We start from the raw sequence: 11,976 nt of genomic DNA, 5'->3' as shown, positions 1-11,976 counted from the left end.
TCTTAAAAAAACTGACTTTTATAATATGTAAATGACCTCTCTACCAGCAAGTAGGGCGGCTACTTGCTCATAGCAGCCGCATCCTCCTTTCATAAAGACGCCCCCTCCTCATGTTGATTGACAGGGCCAGTGAACGCGCTCGTCCTCTGGCTGGCCCTGTCTGCGTTCAAAATCTGGCACCTGCGCCGTACCGGTCTTCAGTCGGCACAAGCGCACTGAGAGGAGGACGCTCACTCGGCCGCTCCTTCCTCAATGCGCCTGCGCCGATGACATCACATTTACACCCGGCGCATTGAGGAAGGAGCGGCCGAGTGAGCGTCCTCCTCTCAGTGCGCTTGTGCCGACTGAAGACCGGCACAAGCGCACCTCCTCTCAGTGCGCCTGCACCGTCTGAAGACCGGTACGGCGCAGGTGCCAGATTTTGAATGCAGACAGGGCCAGCCAGAGGACGAGCGCGTTCGCTGGCCCTGTCAATCAACATGAGGAGGGGGCGTCTTTATGAAAGGAGGATGCGGCTGCTGTGAGCAAGTAGCCGCCCTACTTGCTGGAAGAGAGGTCATTTACATATTATAAAAGTCAGTTTTTTGAAGAAACTGCCCAACCAAAATGAGTAAGAGCATTATTTATTGATATATCGCATTATACGGAATTTAAGTCGGCAAAAAAAAAATATGACTTTAGTGGGGTGACAGAAGCCCTTTAAGCCAGCCAGACCCAGACTAGAGAACAGACAGTGGCGTGGCGTGGCCCTACCCTAACCTACCGATACCGAACAGACTGGACTGAGCCTGACCTAGTGGTGACGGTGTGTAGCAGGTTAACTTATAAGGTACAACTTACAAGTAGTGACTGAGTGGACTGACTAAGTCTCTTTCTATTCTAACTAGAGAGATTAGATCTGACTCTGACTGAGTCTGAGAGGAAAGCTGGCTGGCGGCTGCCCCAGAATCTTAAAGGGGTTCTGCACTTTAATTTAATTGATAATCTATACTCTGGATAGATCATCAGCTTCTGATCGGCGGGGGTCAGACACCCGGGACCCCCGCCGATCAGCTGCTTGAGAAGGCACCGGCGCTCCAGTAGCGCCGCGGCCTTCTCACTGTTTACCGCCAGCCCACTGACGTCACGACTAGTATCAACTAGCGTGGGAGTGGCTAAGCTCCATTCAAGTGACAGAGCTTAGCCGCGCTCAGGCTAGTTGATACTAGTCGTGATTTCAGTCAGTGGGCCAACGGTAAACAGTGAGAAGGCCGCGGTGCTGCTCGAGCGCTGGTTCCTTCTCAAGCAGCTGATCGGCGGGGGTCCCGGGTGTCTGACCCCCGCCAATCAGAAGCTGATGATCTATCCAGAGGATAGATCATCAATTAAATTAAAGTGCAGAACCCCTTTAAAGTTACTGTCAGTGCAGCCTGGATGATCACAGTGTTTACTTTACCGTTTAGAGAAATCATGTTCAAATGTGAGCGGTGGGAGGGGGATCTGTGGATGTCATGAGTCATTACACTGTTATAGGGGGGGAGTGATCTGTAGATGATACTCTTATAGTGTTATAGGGAGGGGGATCGGGGGTCTGTGGATGTCATGAGTCATTACACTGTTATAGGGGGGGAGGGATCTGTGGATGATTCTCTTATAGTGTTATAGGGAGGGGGATCGGGGGGGTCTTTGGATGTCATGACACAGTTACGGGGGGGGGGGGGGGGGGGGAATCTGTAGATGACACTGTTATAGGGAGGGGGATCTGTAGATGACACGGTTACCGGGGGGGGGGGGGGGGGGGGGAATCTGTAGATGACACTGTTATAGGGAGGGGGATCTGTAGATGACACGGTTATGGGGGGGGGGTATCTGTGCCACTCTGTGGATGACACTGTTAGGCTCCATTCAGACGTCCGTAACAGCGGCAATGTGCGGGTCCGCATTTTTTTTTTCGGGAACGGAATTGTGGACCCGGAAGTGCGGGTCCGCATTTCCGTATCTGGCAGCACATTGTGCTTCCCTATAGAAATGAATGGGTCCGCAATTCCGTTACGCAAATTTTGGATGTGTGAATGGGGCCTTATAGGGAGAGGGATCCCGAAGTGTCATCCACAGATCCCCAGGCAGCTAGGACATGTTGAAATCTGAGTGATTGGGGTTTTTCTTCCCTATTGCGGTTTTAGGTATTGGGTAAAGTATCGCAGCATTTCTAAGCATACTTGTGTAAATGTATCGTTGTTATAGCTGCCCCCCTACTTTTGTCCTGGCCCCCAGTGTGGCCCCCCAAAATTTGAAAGCTAGAGACGCCACTGGCCTTATGAGGATCATTATCTCAGCAGAAAGGGGGGGGGGGGATTTTATTTATTAAATATACAGCCAACTATCTATCCATGGGCAAATCAACAGGTTGTTCAGCGCGAATACTTCACTGCAGGCTGCAGCAATGTGAGGGGAGAGCGTGCGCACCTCTCTCACACAGCAGCAGCTGCAGCCGCAGCCAATTTCCCGCCTGCCGGTGACGTCATCGGGGGTTTAGCTGTCATCCACTCTGCTCATTTTGAGTTTCGAACATCCCGCGCTTTTTACGACGCCCCGTCTAATTTGATTGGTGGCTGAAGTCAGGCCTGCCGCACTCTGATTGGCTGCAGAGATGCCTGCCATAGTCTGATTGGGCGAGCTTCTGTACCTTATATACAGCAGCCTGCGTGTCATGCGGCTCATAGCTAAGCCCCTTTGCCGAGTCATTAGTCCGCCCGTTATACTGAGCACCTGCAGCAGTTTCCCGCCCGCTAGCTATGGCCACTCCGCCGAAGAGGACGTGTTACAGCCCCAGCCTGGACCTCAGCTTCCAGAAGCGCAGCAAGAAGATCTCTATAGAGGGGAACATTGGTGAGTGTGGTACTCCCACCTGAATTCAGTGACATAACTAGACTGGCGCCTCAGCCAGGTCACCTGGACGTACCGTGTATAAAATCCAGTAGGTACCGCACACCGGAGAGGCCTGACTGCAGGGGGGCGCCCTGAGCCCGAGTCCTCCCGCCACTTCCATTGATTGGAGAGGATCAACTGCTTAAAAGTTCTGGCGGGTTTTTTCCCACCCATTATAATGGCGACAGTGCCCGTGTGGCCTCCAGTCACCAGGAGTGTTAAGTCTACTCTTACTAATTAGAGCTTCTTTATTTTTCTTTATTAGGGTTAAATGTTTTTTTTTATAATGAAACGTGTAATAATAATTGTAAGTAGGCAACCATCTGCTCAGGTACATTGGGGTCCTGGCGTGCCCTACTATTCATTGTGCAGTGGTACCCGTAATAATCTGTAGGTATAAGTTCTTAGGGCAGATCCTGCTGGATGGAACCTGCAGACTGCAGTGGGTTTGGGCTTCTCTAGATGGGCTGGCTTTGGCTATTACTAATGTATTGTCAATATTGCCTCCTTTGTTGGCTTGATTAATTTTTTTCCATCACATTAAAAAACTGCTCGTTTCCATGGTTATGACCACCTTGCAATCCATCAGCGGTGGCCGTGCTTGCACACTGTAGGAAAAGGCGCTGGCCTGTCTACGCTCCTGACCACCAGAGAGGAAAGTGCCTTTTTCTATAGTGTGCAAACACTGCCACCGCTGATGGATTGCAGGGTGGTCGTAACCATGGAAGTGAACAGTGTATAACGTGATGGGAAAAAAATGAATCCAGCCAGCAAAGGAGGCAAATATAGACAATCACAATACATTAGCAAGTGGTAAACTTTGTTATCCTCTACCATGAGATGGGGATAACGATTAGATCAGTGGGGGAAACCTACCAATAACAAACAGGTGACCTGTACCCCCTGCAGCACCCCTGTAATTAACAGAGCAGCTGGTCAGGTATTTGTGTGGCTGCTCTAGTCACTTCTATAGGAATTCCAGGGATATCTCTGGAACTCCCATGGATATGAATGGGGTGGCCACACACATGCCCGACCAGCCACTCTGTTTATTTCAGGTGCTACGGAGCCCCCATGGAAGTCCTGCTGCTCTAACCCCCTGTCCACATAACTTAATGTAACTGGAATACCCCTTTATCTACATGATTAATGCCATTTGCTGAAGTGAGACAAATCCTGAAAAAAAAATTGAATGATTGATTTTTTTTTTTTTTCATATCATGTTTCCCCAGCTGCTGGAAAATCAACATTTGTCAGAATTCTCGAAAAAGCAAATGATGAATGGGAGGTTGTTCCTGAACCCATTGCCAAGTGGTGCAACGTCCAGACCAGTGAAAATGAGCATGAGGTATTTGAGCCCTGCGTACAGATTACATTTAGTTCTGAGCCAAGATGCTTCATCCAAAGTCACTTCGTTCAGAATAATGCTGTACGGGGATCTGTCTCATGCAGTACTAGAATGTATGGGCTCCGATGAGCCGAATTTAGTTGTTTGCGAAGTCACTTGTGACTTTGTTGAATAATTTCGGTAATAGATTTTTTAAGTGGGAAACCACTTTAAAACTTGAAACAGAACTCTTCTTCAGTTCCAAATAGTACCTGAGAGAACCAATGCAGAGTTTGGTTTTAAAGTGTTTTTCTCACTTTAAAAATCAATTAGCGAAGTCGCGTGCAAGTTTGGGAATCACAAACTTCGGCTCATTGGAGCCCATACATTCTAATACTGTATGGAGACAGATCTTTGTACAGCATTAGTCTGAAGTTTTGAACAAAGACTTTGATATGTAAGACACTGGATGCGGGTCCCACCAATGGCACAGAGTGAGTTAAAGGGAGTCCCCTCCATATGGCCATATACAGTGCTTTACGTGGCTCTGTAGCACACCTATACAGGATTGTAACGGTACCTTTGTCTCTGTCTTTAGACTTGCACCAGCAGCAAAAACTGAGTTTAATTAATATGCAATGGAGCACTCGCAAGTGCCCAGGGGCGGAGTTCAGTGTGTAGGTGCCCAGGCTGCTCTGCCTTCTTTTCACTTTACTCCTCCCCAGTCTCTGCCTTTCCTGCCCTCCAAGTCTCTTGCCTCATCGATAGGTCCGGACTTGGAGGACGGGCAGAGGCTGAGGAGGAGTAAAGTGAAAAGAAAGCAGAGCAGCCTGGGCATCTACACTGAACGCCGCCCCTGGGCACTTGTGAGTGCTCATTTGCATATGAATTAAACTCAGTTTTTGCTGCTGGTGCAAGTCTAAAGACAGAGACAAAGGGACCATTACAATCCTGTATAGGTGCGCTACAGAGCCATGTAAGCACTGCATATGGCCATATGGAGGTGACTGACTCCCATTAACAGGTGGCTGCCCGTGTGCATGGTTCACTTCTATGGAAGCAGCCAAGCACTCTTTTAGGCTAACTCCCATAGAACTGAATGGAGAGCAGCTGCTTGTGTGACCCACTCCGCTCATTGTTCTTTGCCTCACCACATTAGATGGAGACCCCAGAGGTTACGTAGCTGTGGTGCATGTAACAACATTCTTATAAATATTGAAGGGGGCTAAGACTGCCTTTCCCCTCCCCTTGCACTTTCTTGCTTCTCTTATCTGACAGATCATCTTCCTAGTAGACTTGTTTGCTGTCCTGGCCATAGATACCTGGCTGTGGCCTTATACAGGCAGAGTATTTAAACTGTTCCAGTCCAGTAAGTCTGGAAGTTCTCTTCTGCTCAGGTTATAAAAGCTAATACTGAGCCATTCCACATTATGCCTCCAGTAACGTGCAGGGGGTGAGACTTTGTACCTACAAGCTCCACCCACTTTTCAGTGCTAATGTTCCTATGGCCCATATAAACTGGGGATGCCTGACTGCTGTCGGCTATGGGGGGGGTGGAGCCTGATACTGCTAAGCCTGCAGACATCAGTAGTGATGACCTGCGTGCAGGGGCGTGGCTTTTCCCTCCAGCAAGCACAGCCCACAGGTCAGACTTCAGTGATGTTCTGTGGACCGCTCCTCCTGCAGCCCTAGGCTGGTGCACAGAATGTCATCAGAGCAGGTAAAGGTGATCTCAAGTATGAGAAAGGGGCCACTCTAAAAGTAAATAAATTGAAAATCCATTACTTTTGTTTAGATAGAAACATACAAAGAATAACTTGAACAACCCCTCTAACATGCGCTACATACTGTGAACATGGAATTATTAAAGAAATTGCAGAATGTCATTTGTAGAAGATAGTCTTATTTTGAAGCAGCAACTGATTATTTAAGGGAGTTTCTGGATATTGATTAAGTCTTCTCGGGCACCCCCACCGCTTGGTGACTGAAACCATAGAGCCGACTGAGTCGGAAGCAAGAGTCTTGCGTCCACTGTTAATGGAAGCTGCAAACCACACCCTGGTCTGTTGTCTTGATTAGCTGACTGCCTGCAGTGTCGGCCCCCCACCATTGTGATATTGATGACCTATCCTGTAGGTTGGTTATCAATATCTACGTCCCAGAAAATCCATTTAAAATGGTTGTCCACTTTACATTGGGGGTCTAGCATGGAGGCTGTTGCGTTTGTCAGCACCTGTTAAACTTAGTATGTCATCTGCTGACTATTGAAACAAATATCTATGGTGCATGTGATCACCTAATTAAATGTACCTATCCAAGTTTTTGTCTCCTATCACTGCTCTGTAGTGTTCTGCTAGATTATTATATACTCTCACAATTGCTATATGAGCGCACTGCTAGGTCATTAAAAAAAAGTAGTTTAGGGGTGCTGACTGTGGCGTATAAGAGACAGGCACTCTTTAGGCAGATTTTTATATAGGTACTGCTGCAAGTCCTCTGGACTGTCAAGTTGAGTACAATATATGCATGTTATTTATAAACCCTTTCTACCCTGTATAGAATTGTCCTGCCTGATATTTTGAGGGGGAGTTGCAAATGGGGGCACATGTCACTTAAACCAATGACACCAGTAAATCACCCTGCACTATTAGCTATATAAACAAGTAAATCTCCCCAGTGATTCTAGCGTCTGTTCACAGCCTGTGCAACCTCATCGGGAACATGCCATGTTTTTAGGAGGTACTTGCACTGTCCTCATGCTGTGCCTGTAATTTGCAGCAGTGTACAATGTAAGGCTATAGATGGCTTAGAAAAATCACCTAGCCTTAGACTACCTTCCTACCCCAACAGAAGAGAACAATTGTGCTCTATTGTTTTGACTGTAAGGAGGCATCATATGGGTGCTGTAAATGCAAACGCTATAAATGGAGTTGGATAGTGGTAGCTGAGTCAGTGTTCTAAAACAATCATTAGTATCACATATCACTATAGCTGTATAGGACTGCTTAGGCTACTTTCACACTAGCGTTCGGGCGGATCCGTTCTGAACGGATCCGCTCATAATAATGCAGACGGAGGCTCCGTTCAGAACGGATCCGTCTGCATTATTTTTAGCATAGAACAGCTAAGTGTGAAAATAGCCTAGTACGGATCCGTCCAGACTTTCAATGTAAAGTCAATGGGGGACGGATCCGCTTGAAGATTGAGCCACATTGTGGCATCTTCAAACGGATCCGTCCCCATTGACTTACATTGAAAGTCTGGACGGATCCGCACGGCCAGGCGGACACCCGAACGCTGCAAGCAGCGTTCAGCTGTCCGCCTGTCCGTGCGGAGGCGAGCGGAGCGGAGGCTGAACGCCGCCAGAATGATGCAGTCTGAGCGGATCCGCCTCCATTCAGACTGCATCAGGGCTGGACGGCTGCGTTCGGGTCCGCTCGTGAGCTCCTTCAAACGGAGCTCACGAGCGGAAACCCGAACGCTAGTGTGAAAGTAGCCTTACACTATGCCTCATTTATGGCTATAGAAGTTTGTACATTATTTATTTATTTTTTGCCTATTTTCTTTCATCTTAAGGAACTTTCTACATCACAAAAGAGCGGAGGAAACCTCCTTCAGATGCTGTACGACAAGCCAACCCGATGGGCTTACACATTCCAGACGTATGCCTGCTTAAGCCGTGTGAGGGCTCAGCTGAAGCCAGTGTCTGCCAAGCTAAGAGAAGCTGAGCACCCTGTACAGTTCTTTGAACGCTCTGTCTACAGTGATCGGTGAGCACCTTGTGGGGGTTCTTTAGTAGAAAAAATGTGACGCCCAACGAAGAGCTCAAAAGTACATGAGTGCCATGCACAATCGCATACAATCAACCACACCAATTAAATGTGCACAGCATAGATAGTAAATTGTCTTTATTAGTACAAATCAAAATCTTCATATAAATTACACAGGAACAAACTGGATCGCAACTAAATGTTAACTATAGTCCAAGGTGTATAGTGATGCTAGAGCAGATATCTAGTAATACCAATATAAAACTCTGAGCTAGGATACAATATACCATAAGTATATACCAGCAAATATGTATGCGTGTGTGTATATAAGATATAGACTTATGGTATTTTGTATCCTCGCTCAGGGTTTTATATTGGTATTACTAGATATCTGTTCTAGCATCACTATACACCTTTGGACTGTAGTTAACATTTACTTGTGATCCTGTTATATGGTCCTGCTTGCTCCTGTGTATTTTATCCGCTGTTCCTTTTTATGTGAAGATTTTGATTTGTACTAATAAAGACAATTATTTACTATCTATGCTGTGCACATTTAGTTGGTGTAGAAAAATTTGTTCCAGAAGAGAACAGGTTGTGAGACATAATATTGCCCTTGTAGGTACGTTTTTGCATCCAGCTTATTTGAAGACGGGAGCATCACTGAGACGGAGTGGGCCATCTATCAGGACTGGCACACATGGCTTCTGAACCAGTTTGAGAGTGAAATTGAGCTGGATGGAATTGTATATCTCCGAGCAACTCCAGAGGTAGGGATTAACTTGTACTTCACTAATATGACTTATAACCTTAAAAAAAAAAAAAAAAAACTCAATACAGCTGTAATTATTATCTTTCCGTGATGCTCAGAAATGTATGGGCAGACTTCATTCACGAGGCAGAGAGGAGGAACAAGGAATTGAACTAGAATACCTGGAAAGCCTGCACTATAAACATGAGAAATGGCTGTACAACAGAACGCTACAGTAAGTTGATTTGCTACGTTCACTGCAAACTGCCTGCTGGCAGGCACTGGATACGGATGGAATGTCTGCCGGCCCCATTAAGTATAATGTGGTCTGGTGGAGATCCATACGCAGACAAGTGGAGAACCAGCCGATTCTCTGCTGCAGTTTGTGTCCAGGCAATTCTCCACTTGTCTGCTGGGAACAGCTATGCCAGTGTTTCACACCAGAGGTATGAAAGTAGCCTTGGTGAGGCATGAACTTCCTAGTGTGTCTGTATTATGCTCTTTTCAATTGGCCAGACAGAAAAGACTGCATTCTTAAGGGTGTTGTCCAGCTCATGATATTGATGACCTGTCCTTGGGGTAGTTCATCAAATCCAAAAGCTGGACAACCCCCTTTAAAAGCCCACTTGACTGGGAGAAGTTTCAACATACTTCAGCTGTGTTTCCTTTCTTCTAGGTTGGATTTTGAGTCTTTGAGACACACTCCAGTTCTTGTTTTGGATGTCAATGATGACTTCAAGAATGACAATATTCAACAAGAAGCCTTACTTGACCAGGTAAGTTCTTCTAATACTAAGGCATGGACATTACAATTATAGAACATGGCACAACACAAATGGGGGGGGAGGAGAGAGTGTGTCAGAGGGAAATGAACTGTGGGAGCAGGGTTGGGCTATTCCATGCCATACAAGGGATGTCGATTCTCTCCGTTGCTGTTAGGCCATAGGGCACCATCCTGCCAAACATGTCTCTTCCCTTCCTGGGAAAACCCGTTCCAGTGTGCTTTCAAGAGTTGATGCATAGGAATGACTTCACAAGCTGTCCCCATTGCCTGCCCCTTCTCTTGCAGTGCACCTGCTCTGAAATCTTAGTCTTCTCAGGGGATGGTGGGACATGTAGTTTCATATTAGTCACAGCTATAGACACTGATTTACATTGTATTTGCCAACACTTAAAATGTTATCAGAAAGAATGGTGTAAGTGGAGGGTTCTGCTTGCTTCTGATGTGCACTGCAGCTGGCTAGCAGCACAGAGGAACACTGAGGTTAATGTGACTCATTAACCCCATTGTTTCCATACACTATATAAATAACAGGGGTCACTTTAATGTGAGGAACATCGTCTCATTACTTTAGTACCTCCATGTGGCACATTAATAAGTAACCCTATCATGTACCTCCTTACATAATGGGCAACATGGAATTAATGTGAGGTACATGATGAGGTTATTTATTATGAGGCACACATCCAAATTGATCACCTTGGTAGTAAGCAATTCCATAATGTACCTCACACATAACCCAATATTGTCCTTTTTGTGAAGAGGTACTTGATGGCGTTACTATTATTGGGAGATCTGATGTCTTCTCCTGCCATTGGTTGATTGCGTCGACAAGCCCCTTTTGTGGGCAGAGTTAGGTGTGCAAAAGGAAATGGCAGGCAGTGTTCACTTGCCACTCAGTAATGCACTGACCCACAATGCTGCTCCCTGATGAGCTGGATGACTGGTGAAATGTGTTGAAGCCAATAGGGGTTGGGGTTCGCTCTTTTCAGGGTGGGTGCTCCGATTGCAGCCATTTAGGTTTTCCACTTGAACAGACTAGGGTCTGCAATGTGGAGTTCACATCACTGATACTTGTGAACTTCATTTGATCCCTTTTAGCCTCACCAAACTGTACCTGATCCATTATATATTATACTTCTTTGAGCGTCTTTATCTTTTATCTGTAAAACAAAGGAAATGCTAAGTTTTATATTTCCTAAGAGTTGCCAGTATTAGAATTTTACTCTCTGGGTAGACCTGACAGACTGGGTGTCAGAATACATATATTGTAAGTAACCCCATCAAGTACCTCCCCACATAGTAGACAATCAATACTTGTATGTACAGATCAGGAAGCAGAAATGCCACTTCTTGCTATGAACACTAGGGTCAGGTGTCCGCACAAGCTGCTGGTTCTTGGCAGCCCCAGATCAGCTCTGCAGTTAGGTCAATAGCTGTGTTAAAACTGGCAGATGTCATATTCCCTCTGGTACTGGTGCTACTGAAGGAAGGCAGGTGCTGGAGTGCAGTGTAAAGTGAGGCCCTGCACCCTCACCCCAAAAGGGTTGTCTCTTCAGCAAGTGGCATTTATAATTAGTAAGTGCCTTGTATTAACTTTCTCATGTATTGTTATCCACATTCCTTCCTTTGCTGGCTGGATTCATTTTTCCATTACATTATACACTGCTCGATTCTATAGATATAACCACCCTGCATTCAGCGGTGGCCGTGCTTGTACACTATAGGAAAGTGCCGGGATTGTGAAGGCTCACATAGGCAGATGGGGACGAGCAAGTATATTCAATGTGAGGGGCTTTTTATAGGATTGGATAACCCCTTTAACTTTCTCAAGATATTAAATGCTATTTGCTGAAGTGACAGAACCCCTATAAGGAGTGATCAATATTGCTTGTTTACCAGTAGTCACTTGCGCCACTGAATTCTGACATTGACATGGTCATATTACTGTAATTCTGTTATCTGTTTACATTTTTTCATATATTTTTTTTTTTATAATTTTTTTCCCCCCTTTTAGGTCAAAGATTTTCTTGTATCCCTATAACCACTACTTCAAATTAATATATTGATCAAAACTTGAGTCCTGGCGGCTAGCTGGAATTTAGGGATCCTCCACTTCTGCCTCCTGAATTTTCCTCCATTTTAAGTGTTTTTTTTTTTGTTTGTTTTTATATATATATATATTATATATATATATATATATATATATATATATATATATATATATATATATATATATATATATATATGTGTTCATAACTCAACTATTTAAACCTTTGCTGTTAGCATTTGTATATATTTGCATGTAAATATGCGCTTCTGGCTTAAAGTGGTTGCTGTTGCTAAGGTGATATGAGGCCTAGTCCCAACCACCAGCCAGCTGGGAAACTGATCAGCATGCCAGCTATTGCTGCTTCAGTAGCTCCCATGCACCACAATG

General features: G+C 45.6%; 1 protein-coding gene across 1 annotated transcript; it reads left to right on the top strand.

Annotated features, from left to right (window-relative positions):
- Positions 1-2,698: 2,698 nt before the first annotated feature.
- Positions 2,699-11,768, top strand: LOC122939815 (deoxycytidine kinase 2-like). The gene is made up of 7 exons (XM_044295988.1): positions 2,699-2,868; positions 4,140-4,255; positions 7,811-8,004; positions 8,627-8,774; positions 8,875-8,990; positions 9,432-9,531; positions 11,554-11,768. The coding sequence occupies exons 1-7, from the start codon at positions 2,775-2,777 to the stop codon at positions 11,578-11,580; spliced, it is 795 nt and encodes a 264-aa protein (XP_044151923.1). The 5' UTR covers positions 2,699-2,774; the 3' UTR covers positions 11,581-11,768.
- The last annotated feature ends 208 nt before the right edge of the window (positions 11,769-11,976 follow it).

This window comes from Bufo gargarizans, chromosome 6 (assembly GCF_014858855.1).
Source record: "Bufo gargarizans isolate SCDJY-AF-19 chromosome 6, ASM1485885v1, whole genome shotgun sequence".
Taxonomy (NCBI): domain Eukaryota; kingdom Metazoa; phylum Chordata; class Amphibia; order Anura; family Bufonidae; genus Bufo; species Bufo gargarizans.
The sequence above is the reverse complement of the archived record's forward strand: the minus strand, read 5'-3'. Positions and strand labels throughout refer to the sequence as shown.